Source organism: Bufo gargarizans, chromosome 1 (genome assembly GCF_014858855.1).
Source record: "Bufo gargarizans isolate SCDJY-AF-19 chromosome 1, ASM1485885v1, whole genome shotgun sequence".
Lineage (NCBI taxonomy): Eukaryota > Metazoa > Chordata > Amphibia > Anura > Bufonidae > Bufo > Bufo gargarizans.
In genome coordinates this window covers 494,818,223-494,839,017 of record NC_058080.1, presented here as the reverse complement: position 1 = coordinate 494,839,017, position 20,795 = coordinate 494,818,223, and the positions used below count along the sequence as shown (strand labels likewise).

The following is a 20,795-nucleotide window of genomic DNA, read 5'->3' as shown; positions in this document are numbered from 1 at the left end:
AACTAATAGACCTAAATTGTCCATAATAAACCTATGTCGTCCTAGGGGAGAGGGGAAAATGCCTGATTTTCACTTATATATTTAGCGGGGCAGTTGCGACACCTGTGGACATGGGTGTCTCACACCGAACAATTAGCTAATTCAGAGGCTCACTTGGCCACGTACTTAAACCTCAAATCCTTGTGGCCCGTATTGGAGAAGCCTCGGCTATTTTCACGAATGCTTTTGCCGATACACAAATTAGTGATACAGGTATGGGAGGCTTGCAAGAGGTTACAGTCAGGTCCATAAATATTGGGACATCGACACAATTGTAACATTTTTGGTTCTATACACCACCACAATGGATTTAAAATTAAACGAACAAGATGTGCTTTAACTGCAGACTGTTAGCTTTAATTTGAGGGTATTTACATCCAAATCAGGTGAACGGTGTAGGAATTACAACAGTTTGCATATGTGCCTCCCACTTGTTAAGGAACCAAAGGTAATAGGACAATTGGCTTCTCAACTGTTCCATGGCCAGGTGTGTGTTATTCCCTCATTATCTCAATTACAATGAGCAGATAAAAGGTCCAGAGTTCATTTTAAGTGTGCTATTTGCATTTGGAATCTGTTGCTGTCAACTCTCAAGATAAGAGCCAATGAGCTGTCACTATCAGTTAAGCAAGCCATCATTAGGCTGAAAAAACAAAACAAACCCATCAGAGAGATAGCAAAAACATAAGGCGTGGCCAAAACAACTGTTTCGAACATTCTTAAAAAGAAGGAACGCACCAGTGAGCACAGCAACACCAAAAGACCCGGAACAACTTTGGTGGATGAACGAAGAATTATTTTCCTGGTGAAGAAAACACCCTTCACAACAGTTGACCAGATCAAGAACACTCTCCAGGAGGTAGGTGTATGTGTGTCAAAGTCAACAATCAAAAGAAGACTTCACCAGAGTGAATACAGAGGGCTCACCACAAGATGCCAACCATTGGTGAGCCTCAAAAACAGGAAGGCCAGATTAGAGTTTGCCAAACGACATCTAAAAAAGCCTTCACAGTTCTGGAACAACATCCTATGGACAGATGAGACCAAGATCAACTTGTACCAGAGTGATGGGAAGAGAAGAGTATGGAGAAGGAAAGGAACTGCTCATGATCCTAAGCATACCACCTCATTAGTGAAGCATGGTGGTGGTAGTATCATGGCGTGGGCATGTATGGCTGCCAATGGAACTGGTTCTCTTGTATTTATTGATGATGTGACTGCTGACAAAAGCAGCAGGATGAATTCTGAAGTGTTTCGGACAATATTATCTGCTCATATTCAGCCAAATGCTTCAGAACTCATTGAACGGCGCTTCACACTGCAGATGGACAATGACCCAAAGCATACTGCAAAATCAACCAAAGAGTTTTTTAACCACTTCCCATCTGGGCCATTTGCCCCCTTCCTGACCAGGCCTAATTTTGCAAAACTGACATATCTCACTTTATGTGGTAATAACTTTGGAACGCCTTTACTTATCCAAGTGATTCAGAGATTGTTTTCTCGTGACACATTGTACTTTATGATAGTCATAAATTTGAGTCAATATATTTCACCTTTATTTATGAAAAAATCCGAAATTTACCAAAAATTTTGAAAAATTTGCAATTTTCTAAATTTCTATTTCTCTGCTTTTAAAACAGAAAGTGATACCTCATAAAATTTTTATTACTTAACATTCCCCATATGTCTACTTTATGTTGGCATCATTTTGGAAATGTAATTTTATTTTTTTAGGACGTTAGAAGGCTAAGAAGTTTAGAAGCAATTCTTAAAATTTTTAAGAAAATTGCCAAAACCCACTTTTTAAGGACCAGTTCAGGTCTGAAGTCACTTTGTGGGGCCTACATAGTGGATACCCCAATAAATGACCCCATTGTAGAAACTACACCCCTCAAGTTACTTAAAACCGATTTTACAAACTTTGTTAAACCTTTAGGCGTTCCATAAGAATTAAAGGAAAATGGAGATCAAATTTTTTAATTTCACTTTTTTGGCAGATTTTCCATTTTAATCACATTTTTTCTTTAACACATGGATGGTTAACAGCCAAACAAAACTCAATATTTATTACCCAGATTCTGCGGTTTACAGAAACGCCCCACATGTGGTCATAAACTGCTGTATGGGCACACGGCAGGGCGCAGAAGAAAAGGAACTCCACGTGGTTTTTAGATGCCATGTCCCATTTGAAGCCCCCTGATGCACCCTTACAGTAGAAACTCCCAAGAAGTGATCCCATTTTGGAAACTAGGGGATAAGGTGCCAGTTTAATTGCTACTATTTTTGGGTACATATGATTTTTTGATCATTCATTATAACACTTTATGGGGCAAGGTGACCAAAAAATGGGTTGTTTTAGCACAGTTTCTACTTATTTATTTTTACAGCGTTCACCTGAGGGGTTCAGTCAAGTGACATTTTTATAGAGCAGATTGTTACGGACGTGGTGATACCTAATATGTATACTTTTTCTTATTTATTAAAGTTTTACACAATAATAGCATTTTTTAAACAAAAAAATTATGTTTTAATGTGTCCATGTTCTGAAAGCTATAGTTTTTTTATTTTTAGAGAGATTTTCTTATGTAGGGGCTCATTTTTTGCTGGATGAGGTGACGGTTTTATTGGTACCATTTAGTGGGACATACGCATTTTTGATCACTTGGTGTTGCAGTTTTTGTGATGCAAGGTGACAAAAATTGCTCGTTTTGACACAGTTTTTTTTTTTTTTTTTTACGGTGTTCACCCGAGGGGTTAGGTCATGTGACATTTTTATAGAGCTGGTTCTTACGGACGCGGCACTACCAAATATGTCTATTTTATTTAATTTTTTCTATTTTTAACTTTTTTTTTATTCCTTACTTGGGGAATTTTTTTTTTTACATGTGAAACATTTTTTTTATTTTATTTTTTCAACACTTTATTTTTTTATTTTTTATTTTACACTTTTTGTCCCCCATAAGGTCATACAAGACCTCTGGGGGACATTTACTTCACTTTTTCTTTTTTTTTTTTCACTGTTGATTTCTCCTGTAACTGGGGCTGACATAGTAGCCCCAGTTACAGGAAAAATACCCCCCCCGAGAGGCTGTACAGCGCAATACAGCGCTGTACAGCCTCAGTGCAGGGCTGATCGAGGTCTGTGAAAGACCTCACACAGCTCCTGCACTCTCCGGTCCCGGCGGTCACATGACCGCCGGGCCGGAACAAGAAGCGCATAGCGCTTCCTGCTCTGCATACACAGCGCTCGGTAAGCGCTGTGTATGCAGCGATCTAGAAGGCAGGGACACCTGGGCATTGTCCCTGCCTTCTCTTAGGGTTGCCCTGCTGTCACTGACAGCGGGCAACCCGATCAGCAGCTGCACGATTAGCGTGCAGCTGCAGTTTCTGAACGGACATTTTAAAACGTCCATTCAGAAATAGAGATCCACCTCCCGGACATTTATATCCTATGGGCGGACGGGAGGTGGTTAAGGGAAATAAGTGGAATGTTATGCAATGGCCAAGTCAATCACCTGACCTGAATCCGATTAAGCATGCATTTTTCTTTTGCTGAAGACAAAACTGACGGGAAAATGCCCCAAGAACAAGCAGGAACTGAAGACAGTTGTAGTAGAGGCCTGGCAGAGCATCACCAGGGATGAGACCCAGCGTCTGGTGATGTCTATGCGTTCCAGACTTCAGGCTGTAATTGACTGCAAAGGATTTGCAACCAAGTATTAAAAAGTGAGAGTTTGATTTATGATTATTATTCTGTCCCATTACTTTTGGTCCCTTAACAAGTGGGAGGCACATATGCAAACTGTTGTAATTCCTACACCGTTCACCTGATTTGGATATAAATACCCTCAAATTAAAGCTGACAGTTCGTTTCATTTCAAATCCATTGTGGTGGTGTATAGAGCCAAAAATGTTAGACTTGTGTCGATGTCCCAATATTTATGGACCTGACTGTACATACACGTCAGGGAAGTATGGCTGAGACTCTCTTATGGGATAACCTTATGTTCCCTTCTTTGCTGTCTCTACCGGGGAGTCAATTGTGGAAAGAACACGTTATCCGCACTCTAGGGGATGTCTACAGTGACAATGTTTTTAACACTTTTGACTTTTTGAGTAATAAACATGATTTACCCAGAACAACATTCTACAGGTACTTATAATTGAGGCACCTACTCTGGTTTCTCCTGCTATAAACAATAAGTGTATTGTACATTAATGCTATTTAACTCCTTCGCGGCTATGTAGGATAGGCAGGATAACTCATTCGAGATGTCTTAGATGTGCTGAGGATGGGGCCAACTTCTGGCATCTCATATGGGCCTGCACATATATACAAGCATTTTGGAAAGAAATTACAGATTTCTTGTCTGACTTATTAAATCTTCCCGTCCCTATGGACCCTATGATGTGTATATTTGGTATTATGGACGAGGCTACTTACACACATCATACCAGGATATTTTTTTAGAGAAGTTTTATTTCATGGAAAGCTATAGCGATTAGGTGGATGGGAGACAGAAGTCCCACAGTGAGTCAATGGAGGGCATTGGTGAACACAATAATTCCATATGAAAACATAGTCTTCAAAAACCGGGGATGTTCCCCCAAGTTCCTAAAAGTCTGGGGATCGTGGTGCTCTTCTCCACAAACTTTGTATTCAGCTCATATGTTCACTGATATCCTTACTGCTGCATCTAGATCAGGGATTTCAAACTGTGGCCCTCCAGCTGTTGCAACACTACAACTCCCAGCATGCCCAGACAGCCTACAGGTATCAGCCTACAGCAGGGCATTGTGGGAGTTGTAGTTTTGCAACAGCTGGAGGGCCGCAGTTTGAGATGCCTGATCTAGATAAAAACCCATATTATTTGTAGTATATGTGCGCTGATGTATATTACCAGCTCTATGTATTATAATGTCTATACCGTATACAATGAGAATGTAAAGATGTGGTGTTTGTAGAATGCTTTTTCAGCTGTACAGATGTTCTGTATATTCTAGCAATTTGTACTTGTTCAATAAAACGAATAAAAAAAAAAGGAAGGGGTGATGTGACATGGATGGAGGGGGAGTAATGTCACATTAAGGCAGGGGGGCATCATTGGGGTCACTTTTTACTGGCACATTATTAGGTGGCACTATAGGGGCACTTCTTGCCGGCACATTTTTGGTGGGCATTATAGGGGCATCTACTGAGGCCACAATGAAGGGGACATGTTTGATGGTTCTTATCATTGACCAGAGTAGGTTCCCCATTCCTGGTATATGCTACAGAACCCTATTCACATGCATGGAACGAATATACCATGACAGACATTTCTGCAAAAAATAAGCTACATGTAAACAAATGGGTATGGCCACAAGGTCAGGTTTCATGATGCAGTTTTGAAACCAAGGCCAGGAGTAAATTCTAAAAAAGAGAAGTCACATGTTTTCTTTATACTTCGTTCCTTTTATGATCCACTCATAAATTTGGCTTCCAAAACTGCATCAGGGAACCTGAACGTGTGGCTGTACACATACATGCCAAGGCTCCTCAGTGTAGATAGACTTTGACTAGAGAACCTTCATATTAGGGCTTTAGAAAGAAACAGCTGATTGTTCAGGAACGATAGTGGTTAAAACATTTGAGTTGTTGCTTTGGCACAAGTAAACCAAGACTAAATTGATAATGCAGAAACAGAATGATGTGTGTTGGGTTTGAGACAGGGCTTCATTTTCGGCAGTATTATAAAGGCATGCTTTGGCTGTTTCATCAGTATAATTTTTCTTTTGCTTACATGCAGATATAACATGCCAGAAATCCCTTCTTTTTTTATTGGGAAAGACATTTTTACACAAAACAGATTTCAGAACTGTATATGTGACAGTGCGTCCCCACATGACCTACACAGAACAATTCATACCTCATGTGATCATACTTCTTGAATAGTGCATTGTATTCTACTGCTCTCTGCTGTAACTCCACATCATGACAGCATCCATATATAGATACCACTCGACGGATACGGCTAGAAAAAAGCAGAAAAACAGGCATTGCATACTTTCCATGACCGCTTTAAGGGGCTGATTTTCTAACTGAAGCAGAATATCTTATAGACTACTTACTTTATGGTGTTGTTGAAGCGTGTGCTAAGTTTCATAATTGCGGTTAGGGTGTACGCCCGCGTACTTGGCAGGGATATGTGTGACTGTAGAATGCCTTCCAGTACATCAAGAACATCATCTTCTGTCACCTGCAGTTATTATATTAGAATTGATCTATGTAATACTGAATGTACTGCATATATTACCATGTAGTCAGAATATGCTTTACAGGGGCAACAACATCTCTAATCATGTCCATGAGATAGCTGCAGACAGAGATTACTAATGTGACCCCTTCATTGGTAATCTCGAGCAACAGTGCCGCTGATCATGTCCATGAGATCGCCGCAGCCAGAGATTACTGACGTAACCCATTCATCAGTAATCTCGGGCAACCTCCATGGAACATAGCGCTTTCTTTTGCAGTTGCATCAGGACTACTTGCACATGTGCAGAAGAGAGAACACCACCAAGCATCCAGGAAATTAGCACATACACACTGTGATGGTCTCTATTCATACCACTTTTACAACCTGACAAACTTAGTACAAATGCGTAAAGGGCATCTGTCAGCAGATCTGTACCTATGAAACTGGCTGACCTGTTACATGTGCACTTGGCACCTGAAAGCATCTGTGTTGGTCTCATGTTCATATGTGCCCGCGTTGCTGAGAGAAATTATGTTAATAGATATAATAGAAAATAGGAAAATAGATGCAAATGAGCCCTAAGGAGCAACAGGGTCGTTGCCATTACTCTTAGAGGCTCAGCTCTCTCTGCAACTGCAGTGCCCTCTGCACTTAAGGAGAAGTCAGGGCCAGGCATAATGAAATCTTATCTGCCTGCACCTGTCAATCAAAGTGCAGAGGGCACGGCAGTTGCAGAGAGAGCAGAGCCTCTAGGTGTAACGGGAACACCCTCATTGAATATATCTAATCATCATTTTTCTCAGCAACATGGGACCAAGTGCACATGTAACAGATCAGCCAGTTTCATAGGTACAAATCTGCTGACAGATGCCCTTTAAAAATATGTCATGCGGCAGACATTTTTCTTGAGTAAAATGTGCCAAAAAAGATTCAAATACATTGATAAATGTGGGCTATACTCTCTGTGTTATATGATGGATAACTATAAAACTTGTTTAAAAGGGTATTTTGGCTCTTTCACGTTATGCCCTATCCTGTGAGATCAGTGGAGGTCTGACCACTGGGACTCCCTCTGATCACGTGAGCAGGGGTCCCATAACCTGAGGCTATACCTAAATGAATGGAGGTTGAGCATGCACACTGCCGCTCTGTTCATCTCTAATGGACTGCCAGAAGTAGTCTAACAATTGTAGTCAGCTATTTCCAGCAGGTCCCAAAGAGATGAATGGAGCTGCAGTGCATATGCTTGACCTGCCATTCCATTCACTTAGGTCCAGCTGTATGGGGCCCCCGTTTATGTGATCAGTGGGGGTCCCAGCAAGTTGGACACCCACCAATCTAATAGTTATTCCCTATCATGTTGATAGGGGATTATGGCCTCTTTCAGACAAGTGTGTTCAGTGCAGAAAACATACTCTGTGTGGGAGCGTGATTTCCCATTATGGACACTGCTGGTTTCACAGGACTGCACAGCATTATAGTGAGTTATAATACTGTGTGTCTCTGCATGACCTTGCATCTACTGAATTGTACTGACATAATGCCACCAGTATAATTATGTAGAAACAAGGTCATGCAGGGACACACAATATTATAAATATTGTTGAGCGAACTTGTGGTTTTAAGGGCTCTTTCACATCTGCGTTCTTTTCTTCCGGCATAGAGTTCCGTCGTCAGGGCTCTATGCCGGAAAAGAACTGATCAGTTTTATCCTAATGCTCCGGCCAAAAATCCTGAAGACTTGCCGCAAGGCCGGATCTGGAATTAATGCCCATTGAAAGGCATTGATCCGGATCTGGCCTTAAGCTAAACGTCGTTTCGGCGCATTGCCGGATGCGACATTTAGCTTTTTCTCAATGGTTACCATGGCTGCCGGGACGCTAAAGTCCTGGCAGCCATGGTAAAGTGTAGCGGGGAGCAGTATACTTACCATCCGTGCGGCTCCCGGGGCGCTCCAGAGTGACGTCAGGGCGCCTCAAGCGCATGGATCACGTGATCGCATGGCACGTCATCCATGCGCATGGGGCGCTCTGACGTCACTCTGGAGCGCCCCGGGAGCCGCGCGGACTGTAAGTATACCGCTCCCCCGCTCCTACTATGGCAACCAGGACTTTAATAGCGTCCTGGGTGCCATAGTAACACTGAAAGCATTTTGAAGACGGATCCGTCTTCAAATGCTTTCAGTACACTTGCGTTTTTCCGTATCCGGCGTGTAATTCCGGCAAGTGGAGTACACACCGGATCCGGACAACGGAAGTGTGAAAGAGGCCTAAGTTCGGCGGTTATCTAAGAATTTTGGTATGGATTCCGCTACCACGAACCATAAGTTATGGTCCATGGTAGCAGAATCCGTAATGGAATTCTTAAATAACCCGAACCGAGTGTGTTTTCTGCACAGGACACGCTCATCTAAAAGCCATAGTGACATAACCGGAATACCCCTTTGAACCATCTTTACTGGCTGAGTAGATTACAGCTGCAAGCTTTAGGGCTCATGAACATGGCTCTAGATGTTTTTGCGGTGCGCAAATTATGGATCTGCAAAACACAGATGCTGGCCGTGTACGTTGCGGAACGTCCTTGTCCATAATGCAGACAAGAATCCATGTTCTATATTTTTGCTAATGCCATGGAACAGACATACGGATGCAGACAGCACACAGTGGGCTATCCGCATCTTTTGTGGCCCAATTTAAAGGGATTCTGTCACCTCCCCTAAGCCAAAAAACGATTTTAAAGCAGCCATGAAGCACAGCTTACCTGGATTAGGCTGTGCTCTTTTATCTTGCAATCCGTCCAGCAGTTACTGCAAAAAACGACTTTGATTGATATGTAAATGTGTCCTGAAGGTGCCCAGAGGGGCGTTTTGTTCTTCTTAGAGAGCCCAGTACCGCCCCTCTTACAGTGCCCAGCCCGCCTTCCTTGCACTGTCTAACCGCCCCCAGCCTGCCACAGCCTCTCCTCCCTCTCCTCCCCCTCCCTCACGCCGAACGAACTCTCGCACAGGCGCAGTACCCACTGAGGGCTGCGCCTGTGAGATCAGCAGGAGACTGAGGGCAGGAGCTTCATCCTCGTCACTGGGCATGCGCCGAGCCCAGTGACGTCCGATGCTCGCTCTTCCCTGCTGACTGAGGGAGGGGGAGGAGAGGGAGGAGAGGCTGTGGCAGGCTGGGGGCGTTTAGACAGTGCAAGGAAGGCGGGCTGGGCACTGTAAGAGGGGCGGTACTGGGCTCTCTAAGAAGAACAAAACGCCCCTCTGGGCACCTTCAGGACACATTTACATATGAATAAAAGTTGTTTTTTGCAGTAACTGCTGGACGGATTGCAAGATAAAAGAGCACAGCCTAATCCAGGTAAGCTGTGCTTCATGGCTGCTTTAAAATCGTTTTTTGGCTTAGGGGAGGTGATAGAATCCCTTTAAGTGACTAAGTCCGCATCCAACCCGCAAAAAATGCAGATTGTATGCAGACAGTAAATACGTTTGTGTGCATGAAGAAAACCTAAGCTATAAAAGCTTGCATCTCTAATGTACTCAGCCAATAAAAATGGATGATACAATTCTTGTATAGTTGTAATTGACATGATGGAAGAAGCAAATGTTTGCATTTGGGTGAGACCTGACAAACGGGTAGTCACCATTAATCCTTCCATTTGGTTTTCAGGCTGCCTCCGCCCTCATATCGGTTTGGTCAGTGATTTTGAGCCAAAACCAGGTGCAGGTCAAAAACACAGAACAAGAGCATATCCTCCCATTATACCTTATCTCTGTATAAGCTCCACTTCTGGTTTTGGCTCACAATCACTGATGGAAATCACTGATCAAACACTAAAGTATGAAATAGGCCTGACTGTGTGAATAAGCCCTTAGGCTGGGTTCAGACCTGAGCGTTCGGGATGGAGCGCTCTTTATGCGCATTTACAATCGCGGCTCCGGAACAAGTGAACGCCCATTGTCGCGTGTTCCCGGAAGTCTATGTACGGGAACGCGCGACAAAACGCCCCAAATAATCTCCTGTACTTCTTTGGGCGTCGGGCGTTTTACAGCGCGATCATACGCGCTCTAAAACGCTCAGGTGAGAACCATTCCCATAGGGAATCATTGGTTCCCTTTCGTCCTAACCAGCAGCACAAGTGGGGTATTTGCCCCTGTGAAACTGGTCAGGACAGGCGGAATTTTTAATGAACAAAAATTTCTGCCTAAGTATCCTAATTAGTAATTAACTAATTAAGCCCCTACCCCATATAACCCGGCCCCAACTGGACGGGGTTGCTTTTTTATTGTCCTGTGGACTCCAGGACAGGCTAGACACCTTACTGGAGTCTCCCATTGTTAGCCATAGAGTTATAATATGGTTATTATAATCTTTAATTCTGCCTTTTTCTTTTTCCTAGGTATCCTGACCTGCCCTCTCCTACCTGTGGGAGCGTGCCTCCGGTGGATCACTTCGGAGCCCATCTGTGTTACAGTCATATCAGATGCAGGGGGGAGATGGCAGCGGTTTGGCTTCCTGCCTCTCTCCTCGTGTGCCGCTGAAGCAGTCGCTTCGCTCCTCCGGCATCTCGCGAGTACCGGAAGTGCATCAGTTTCGTCACTTCCAGTCCGCGGCTCCGACTTCCAGCGCTGTGTTCAGCGCTTCCCATGTTCAAAATACACCTTAAGTTCGTGCCTCAGTTTTGCTGGGGCACCTAACGAGGGGAATTAGGAAGGTTATGTTATATTTATTAAAATTGTACCTTTTAACCCGGGAATCCACCCCCTGGGTTGGGGAGTGACTGTAAGCTCCTCCCCCTTGTGCTATTTAAGGCACCTGTGTGAGGCAGGTCAATGTTGCTCTCAGTTTTCTGAGCTCAACTGACTTCTGCTGTTGGTTACTCCTGTGCTCAGGAAGTTTTCCTTGAAGTCACCTTGCTTTCTTCTAAGATGGCATCGCCACCTCACGGTAAGGTACTACTCTCCCTTTTTTTTGTACCATTTTGGGTCCAAATTCTTATTCTGTTGTCTGTGTCTTAGGCAAATCTACCCAGAAGCAGAAGCATCTCGCCTGCTCCAGCACCCCATTACCGGATTCATACGAATTCCACCGATGCCCAGGCTGCCGTCCCAGACCAGCAGACCCAGAACCAACGGTGGTGGATATGTTCTCATGGATGAAACACTTCATGGATACGTCCATTGCCGAGATCAAGGGAGCAGTCTCTAACAAGAGGCCCAGACAGGCTTCTCTTGGTCCTGTTCCCATGTCAGAAGACGTCGTCTCCATTGAGGACAATTCTTCCTCTGAGGAAGAGAGTTCGGCCTTCCTCTTTCCGGCCGAAAAAACGCAAAGACTGTTACGCTCCATCAGGTCGAGGGACCATGATGTTGAGCAAGGGGAAGCTCCACAGTCCACCTCTAGGGGGCCAAGGGCCTTTAAAGTGGACGAGTCTTTAACCCCTTAAGGACCGAGGACGTACCGGTACGCCCTATTTCCCGAGTCCTTAAGGACCGAGGACGTACCGGTACGTCCTGACTTAAAATCTGAATTCCGGCGCCGCGGGGGTTAATCGAAACGGGATTTCGGCTGAAATCATTCAGCCGGCATCCCGTAACAACGCAGGGGGGGGTCATTGGACCCCCCCGTATCGGCGATCGCAGAAAACCGCAGGTCAATTCAGACCTGCGGTTTTCTGCGTTTCCGGTCCATTCGGGTGTCCTGTGACCCGATGAACCGGAAAAAGACTGCGATCGGTGGCGTAATTTTACACCACCAATCGCAGTCCGAGGATTTGCAGAGGCGGAGCTTGCCCTGGTGCTGAACGCCGCTGTCCAGGGTGCTGATTGGTGCAGGGGAGAGAGGCGCGAGATTCAAACTTCCTGCGCTCCTCTCTCCCCTCCTCTTCCTGTCCAGCACCCTGACCGTGCAGCATCGTCCAGCACCAGCTCCTGTGTCCCCCTAAATCGGCATCCATCACCCTCCTGCACCCATCGCCACCCAGGTAGGTTAGGGTCAGTGAGGGAGAGGCACCTTTAGGCAGGGATAGAAGGGAAAAGTTAGAAAAAAAAAAAAAAAAAAAGCACATTTATTCCAAACTTTTTTTTTTTCAACTTTCAGACCCCAGACCCCCCCTGCCACTTGCCCCCCCCGCATCCCCCCCACCACCAGCCCCCCCCCCACCCACCAACCCCCTCCCCCCACCACCAGACCCTTCCCCCACCACCACTTTTTTTTTTTTTCTGCGTGCGCTGACTGGCCGGCACTTTTTAGCGTCCGTCCACTGTTAGCGCATCGCCCGCCCCACCACCCCACCGACCGCTGATCAGCGTTGAACCGCTGATCAGCAAGTTTGAACTTTTTTTTTTTTTTTTTTCCTAACACTTGCCCATTTTTTTTGCCTGGACTTTTTAGTACGTGAACACCCGTGCCCCCACACACACGCACATAGAATAAAGGTTTACACGCACGCACATACACACGCACACACACACACCCATGGCCCGCCGGGTGTTCTCGGCCGAGGAGGCATATGCCCAGATTGCCTCCGACTCTGAGAGCCCCAGTGAGGATGAGGATGACCCCACGTTCCTTTTGTCATCCGCATCCTCCTCATCATCATCGGATGACGATGAGCCACCAAGGCAGCGGAGACGCCGCCAGGCGGAGCCAGGGGCCACACATGCTAGGGATCCTGTGGCCCACCCTAGTACGAGCCGCCCTGGGGTTCGTACTGGTTTCCCGGCCCACCAAATAAGTTCACCGGAGCCCCCTGCCGATGAACTTAGCTGGTGTCCCCCAGTGGACTTTGAGCCTGAGATTCCGGATTTCGCTGGCAATCCTGGAATCCAGATTCCCACAGTGGGGTTTACTGAAATAGACTTTTTTAGTTTTTTTTTCAGTAACCCACTGGTGAATTTGATGGTGGAGCAGACGAATCTGTACGCCCAACAGTTCGTCGCTCAAAACCCAGGCTCAGTTTTGGCTAGACCCGGTGGCTGGACGCCGGTCAGTGCAGCCGAGATGAGGACATTTTGGGGCCTCGTGCTGCATATGGGTCTAGTCCAAAAACCCAGTGTCAGGCAATACTGGAGTGGGGACGTCCTGTACCAGACCCCACTGTACAGTATGGTCATGACACGTCACCGGTTTGAGGCCATCCGGAAATGTCTGCATTATTCCGATAATGCAGCATGTCCACCCCGAGGTGATCCTGCCTATGACCGGCTGTACAAGATACGGCCGGTCATCGATCACTTTGGGGCCACATTTCAGCAGGCCTACGTACCTGGAAGGGAGGTCGCGGTTGATGAGTCTCTCGTTGCGTTCAAGGGGAGACTCAGTTTCCGCCAATACATTCCCACAAAGCGGGCGAGGTATGGCGTGAAGCTATACAAAATTTGTGAGAGTACCTCAGGGTACACTTACAAATTTCGTGTGTACGAGGGGCGAGATTCCCGGATTCAACCACCAGAATGTCCCCCCACTCTGGGTGTTACCGGGAAACTCGTGTGGGACCTTATGTACCCACTGCTGGATAAGGGTTACCACTTGTACGTGGACAACTTTTATACCAGCATTCCCTTGTTCAGGTCCCTTGCCGCCAGATCCACGTTCGCTTGTGGGACCGTGCGGAAAAATCAACGCGGCCTCCCTGCCTACCCCCTCCAGGTACCTATCCCCAGGGGTGAGACCCGTGCACTTACCAGTGGAAACCTGTTGCTGGTCAGGTATAAGGACAAGAGGGATGTCCTTATGCTGTCCACAATCCACGGTAGCAGCACCACCCCAGTCCCTGTGCGAGGTACCGCGGCAACGGTCCTCAAGCCCGATTGTATCGTCGACTACAATCGGTATATGGGAGGAGTTGATCTCTCTGATCAAGTCCTCACGCCATATAACGCCATGCGCAAAACCCGGGCATGGTACAAAAAAGTTGCGGTCTACATGGTGCAGGTTGCCATGTACAACTCTTTTGTACTATCCCGAAGCGCTGGCAGCACAGGGACATTCCTCCAATTCTATGAGGCAGTCCTCAAAGACCTGATCTTTTCGGACCGGGAAAGAGCAGGCCGGAGTACCTCGGGAACTGGAGGCGCCCGGATCGTCCCTGGCCAACACTTTCCAGGTGTGGTCCCCCATACTGGAAAGAAGGGACGAACCCAAAAAAAGTGCAGAGTGTGTCACAAGAGGGGGATACGGAAGGACACCACAACTCAATGTGACACGTGCCCCGATCATCCGGGCCTCTGCATTATCGATTGCTTCAGGGAGTATCACACTTCCATGGAGTACTAAATTTTTATAATCCCCAACAGTTCACTAGAGAACATAAAACACTATGGCTCTCAGACTTTGGAGACACGAAAACAATTTTTCTTTCCCCAAAAAATATTAGTTTTAGTGCAGGCATCCTCAAACTGCGGCCCTCCAGATGTTGTAAAACTATAACTCCCAGCATGCCCAGACAACCTACAGCCATCATCAGGGCATGGTGGGAATTGTAGTTTTACAACATCTGGAGGGCCGCAGTTTTAGGATGCCTGCTTAGTGTCTCCAAAGTCTGAGAGCCATACATATTGGGCATCGTCGCGTGCGTAAAAGTAGTCGCTATAAAAATAACTTTTTACCAAACGCCTCGGATGAACGGTGTTAAAAATATAAAATAAAAACGGTGCCAAAACACCTATTTTTGGGCAAAATTTAAATTTAAATCCATTTTGCCGGTAATAAAGCAAGGGTTAACAGCCAAACAAAACTAAACATTTATTGCCCCAATTCTGTAGTTTGCAGAAACACCCCATATGTGGTCGTAAATGGCTATATAGCCGCACGGCAGGGCATAGAACGAAGGGAACTCCATACGGTTTCTGGAAGGCAGATTTTGATGGACAGTTTTTTTTTTTTTACACCATGTCCCATTAGAAGCCCCCCCTGATGTAGCCTAGACTAGAAACTCCAAAAAAGTGACCCCATCTAAGAAACTACACCCCTCAAGGTATTCAAAAATTACTTTACAAACTATGTTAACCCTTTAGGTGTTCCACAAAACTAAATAGCGAATGTAGAAACAATTTTAGAATTAAATTCTTTTGTTACATTGCCTCAAAAAAGAGTAATATAGAGCAACCAAAAATCTAATTTGCCCCAAAAATTGTCCCAAAACAACCACCTTATCCCGTAGTTTCCTAGATGGGGTCACTTTTATGGAGTTTCTACTCTAGGGGTGCATCAGGGGGCTTGAAAGGGTACATGGTGTAAATAAACCAGTCCAGCAAAATCTGCCTTCCAAAAACCGTATGGCGTTCCCCTTCTTCTATGTCCTGCCGTTTAGCCAAACAGTAGTTTACGACCACATTTGGGGTGTTTTTGCAAACTACAGAATCAGGGCAACCCATTTTGAGTTTTGTTTGGCAGTTAACCCTTGTTTTACTCCTGGAAAAAACTGATTATATTGGAAAATTTTCCAAAAAATAGAAATTTCTAAATTGTTTCTCCATCTGCCATTAACTCTTGTGGAACAGCTAAAGGGTTAACAAAGTTTGTAAACCCAGTTTTGAATACCTTGAGGGGTGTACTTTCTTAGATGGAGTCACTTTTTTGAAATTTCTATTCTAGGGGTGCAACAGGGGGCTTCAAATGGGACATGGTATAAACAAAACCAGTCCTGCAAAATCTGCCTTCCAAAACTCATATGGTGTTCCCCTCCTTCTATGTGCTACCGTTCGGCCAAACAGTAGTTTACGACCACATATGGGGTGTTTTTGCAAACTACAGAATCAGGGCAACCCATTTTGAGTGTTGTTTGGCAGTTAACCCTTGTTTTACTCCTGGAAAAAATTGATTATATTGGAAAATTTTCCAAAAAATTGAAATTTCTAAATTGTGTCTCCATCTGCCATTAACTCTTGTGGAACACCTAAAGGGTTAACAAAGTTTGTAAACCCAGTTTTGAAAACCTTGAGGGGTGTACTTTCTTAGATGGAGTCACTTTTTTGAAATTTCTATTCTAGGGGTGCAACAGGGGGCTTCAAATGGGACATGGTATAAACAAAACCAGTCCTGCAAAATCTGCCTTCCAAAACCCATATGGTGTTCCCCTCCTTCTATGTGCTACCGTTCGGCCAAATAGTAGTTTACGACCACATATGGGGTGTTTCTGTAAACTACAGAATCAGGGCAACCCATTTTGAGTGTTGTTTGGCAGTTAACCCTTGTTTTACTCCTGGAAAAAATTGATTATATTGGAAAATTTTCCAAAAAATAGAAATTTCAAAATTGTTTCTCCATCTGCCATTAACTCTTGTGGAACACCTAAAGGGTTAACAAAGTTTGTAAACCCAGTTTTGAATACCTTGAGGGGTGTACTTTCTTAGATGGAGTCACTTTTTTGAAATTTCTATTCTAGGGGTGCAACAGGGGGCTTCAAATGGGATATGGTATAAATAAAACCAGTCCTGCAAAATCTGCCTTCCAAAACCCATATGGTGTTCCCCTCCTTCTATGTGCTACCGTTCGGCCAAACAGTAGTTTACGACCACATATGGGGTGTTTCTGCAAACTACAGAATCAGGGCAACCCATTTTGAGTGTTGTTTGGCAGTTAACCCTTGTTTTACTCCTGGAAAAAATTGATTATATTGGAAAATTTTCCAAAAAATAGAAATTTCAAAATTGTTTCTCCATCTGCCATCAACTCTTGTGGAAGACCTAAAGGGTTAATAAAGTTTGAAAAAACAGTTTTGAATACCTTGAGGGGTGTAGTTTCTAGAATGGGGTCATTTTTGGGAGGTTTCTATTATCTAAGCCTCACAATATGACTGCAAACCTGAACTGGTCCATAAAAAGTGGGATTTTGAAGATTTCTCAAAAATTTCAAAATTTGCTTCTAAACTTCTAAGCCTTGTAACATCCCCAAAAAATAAAATATCATTCCCAAAATGCTACAAACATGAAGTAGACATATGGGGAATGTAAAGTCATCACAATTTTGGGGGGTATTACTATGTATTACAGAAGTAGAGAAACTGAAACTTTGAAATTTGCTAATTTTTCAAAATTTTTGGTAAAAAATGTATTTTTTTATGCAAAAAAATTAACTTTTTTGACCCAATTTTAGCAGTGTCATGAAGTACAATATGTGACGAAAAAACAATCTCAGAACGGCCTGGGTAAGTCAAAGCGTTTTAAAGTTATGAGCACTTAAAGTGACACTGGTCAGGTTTGCAAAAAATGGCCTGGTCCTGAAGGTGAAAATGAGCCTGGTCCTTAAGGGGTTAAAGAAATTAATGGCAACCGAGTGGAAACACCCGGAGAAGGGGCCAGTGTTAACAAAGAGATTTAAACTAATGTTCCCTCTTCAGGATGCGGATTCCTTAGTTTGGGTTCCACCTCCAAAGGTGGATATGGCCATATCGAAGCTCTCCAAGAGAACCCTAGTCCCCTCAGACGACGGCAGCAATCTAAAGGACCCCCTAGACAGACGAGCAGAGTGCACGCTTAGACGCAACTACTCGGCTGCCTCCGCCTCTGCCTTGGTTGTTATAGCGTGCTCTGAAGTATCGGAATTTATCCGTGCACGCACTCTCAGAATCCAATCAGACTTGGATTCTGGGGTTGCCCGGGACGACATCCTGGACCAATTCAAAACCCTCTTACTGGGGATCGATTTCCTAACAGATTCCTCCCAACAACAATTAAAATTAGCAGCCAAGTCTATGGCGCTTCCCTCAGCCAGTAGGCGCCCACTCTGGTTAAAACCATGGGCGGCGGACAACACGTCCAAATTTAACCTTTGCTCCCTTCCCTATGAACCAGGTAGATTATTCGGTTCTGAGTTAGATTATCTCATGGAGAACCTAGCGGACAAGAAGGGTAAATCCCTCCCCCAGCAGTCCTTTCAGGGTCGAGGAAGGGGTAGAGGAGGAGGAAGATTTCAGGGGGGAGACAGAACCCAGAGGCGTTCTGAAAGTAGTAAGAGAGGTAGGGGTCGCGGTCGTGGAAACCGCAGGGCTGATCTATGACTCTCCACAGCCCGTCAATCCCCCTCCCCCGATGTCCCAGAGGAAGGACCAGTTTTCAGTTCCCCAGTCGGTGGACGTTTGAGTCTATTCAAAAATTTTTGGATGCAAAAAATTCCAGACCCTTGGGTGCTACAAGTGATAGCGTCAGGGTACACAGTAGATTTAATTTCCCTTCCTCGGGACAAGTTCGTCCTAACAAGGACTTTAGCACCCGACAAACAGTTAATCCTGGAAGACTCAGTTCTCCAGTATATACAGAAAGGAGCATTAGAGGAGGTTCCTCCTCGCGAATGGCGGCAGGGGGTTTATTCCCCCATCTTTCTGGTACCAAAACCATCAGGAGACTGGCGGATGATCATCGATTTACGTTACTTAAATCGCTTCATCAGGAAGAAGCGTTTCCGGATGGAAACCATTCACTCTGTATTAAACATCCTGAACCCAGGAGATATGATGGTAACCATAGACCTGAAGGATGCTTACCTTCATGTTCCCATCTGCCCGGCACACAGGAAATATCTCAGAGTTGCTGTGGCCTTGCAAGGGGTAGTGAAGCACTACCAGTTTGCTGTATTGCCCTTCGGCATATCCTCAGCTCCGCACACCTTCACAAAGGTAGTGGCTCCCGTGGTCGCCCATTTAAGACTTCTTGGGCTAGAGGTCATACCGTACCTGGACGATTGGCTTTTAAAAGCCGCAAACGCAGATGTCCTGCAGAGTCAGCTTCAACAAGCTCTCCAGATTCTCCAGCATCTGGGTTGGTTGATAAATTGGGACAAGTCGCACTTAGTCCCGTCAACCACGAGAACGTTCTTGGGGTTTGTGATCGATTCACAAATGATGACCCTATACCTGTCCCCACAGAGGAGGGACAGAGTAATAAAGGCCGCACAGTCTCTTATACCACCCAGACGAGTCTCCATACGGGTTCTTATGAGGCTGTTAGGCCACATGTCAGCATCTGCAGAGGCAGTTCCTTGGGCCTTATGGCACTTACGCCCTCTTCAGGAGGAGGTCTTAGCAGCTTGGAGTCGCAAGCCCAAAGACCTAGACAGAATGCACTCCCTGTCGGTAGAAGTCCGTTCTTCGCTCAAGTGGTGGAAGAACCTAAAAGATGGGAGGTCTGTGATCCAACCTCGTTGGGTCACATTGACCACGGACACTTCTCTGCTGGGCTGGGGGGCCCATCTGGAGGACAACCCAGTACAAGGTACTTGGAATCCCCAGGAGAAAATCCTCTCATCCAACTGGAGAGAGCTGAGAGCGGTCAAACTAGCCCTCCTTCATTTTGCTCCTCTCATCCGTGGTCAGGCGGTGAGAGTCCGGACAGACAACACTACTGTGGTCGCTTACCTAAACAGACAGGGAGGGACGAAATCCCTAACCCTCCTGAGGGAGGTGGGTTCTATTCTCTCTTGGGCAGAGATCAACCTATCCCACCTAATGGCAGTCCATATCAAAGGGGATCTCAATATAGTGGCAGATCGCCTGAGTCGGGGTCTACCAGTTCCAGGGGAATGGTCCCTGAACAAGAGCATCTTCTCTATGATTGTCCAGCAGTGGGGCACCCCGGAAATCGACCTGATGGCTACCCGATTGAACGCCAAGATGAGCAGGTTTTGTTCCCTTTACAGGGAGGACAACCCGGTAGCGATAGACGCTCTGTCCATAACGTGGAGGTTCAGGCTGGCATACATCTTCCCTCCAATTTCCATGATACCGAGGGTATTGATGAAGATCAAGCAAGACCAGACCTCGGTGATTGCCATCATGCCATTCTGGCCAAAGAGGTCTTGGTTCACCCAGCTCATGAAGATGAGTCAGGGCAATTATTGGAGACTTCCCCTAATACAGGACCTTGTGTATCAGGACACAGGTCCCTGTCTAGATCTGAGGAGGCTCAATCTGACAGCCTGGAGATTGACAGGTCCCTTCTAGAAGCTTGAGGGTTATCTGTGGAGGTCCTGAGAACAATTTCTCACTCCAGAGCGGAATCTACAAGCAGGAAGTATTCTAGAATCTACAGAATATTCCTGCAATGGTGTAATAACAGAGAGGTAGTTGCCTCAGACCCTCCTCTCTCCGCTATTCTACAATTCCTCCAGGATGGTCTAGACAAGGATCTAAGCCCATCTACTCTCAGAGCTCACGTCTCTGCCTTATCGGCATGCCTTAGCAGACCGATTTCTCAGGACCCCCTAATCAAGAGGTTCCTGAAGGGAGCCGAAAGACTTAAACCCAGAATCCTGAGACCAATCCCACAGTGGGACTTAACGGTGGTTCTAAAAGGGTTATGTGTCCCCCCTTTTGAGCCTTTGAATGAGGTGGACTTGAGGTTCCTATCCCTAAAGATCACATTCTTACTAGCTATCACATCAGCTAAGAGAGTTGGGGAACTTCAGGCTCTGGGGCCTTCAGGACAAGGTCCTGTTAAGGTTTTTTCCAACCTTTTTACCAAAGGTTCCTACTTTTTCTAATATCAATCAGACGATATATCTGCCCACTTTTTCACCGGCTGCA

At 45.5% G+C, this 20,795-nt stretch overlaps 1 protein-coding gene across 2 annotated transcripts in view; it reads right to left on the bottom strand.

Annotated features, from left to right (window-relative positions):
* AP1G2 (adaptor related protein complex 1 subunit gamma 2) overlaps positions 1–20,795 on the bottom strand; it is a 60,402-nt gene that overhangs the window by 14,625 nt on the left and 24,982 nt on the right. For both annotated transcript variants that reach the window (XM_044274315.1, XM_044274307.1), the window contains exons 16-17: positions 6,154–6,281; positions 5,952–6,056 (exon numbers count right to left, since the gene is read on the bottom strand). In XM_044274315.1, the coding sequence (XP_044130250.1) occupies positions 5,952–6,056; positions 6,154–6,281 (233 nt within the window). The remainder of the gene's footprint in view (positions 1–5,951; positions 6,057–6,153; positions 6,282–20,795) is intronic.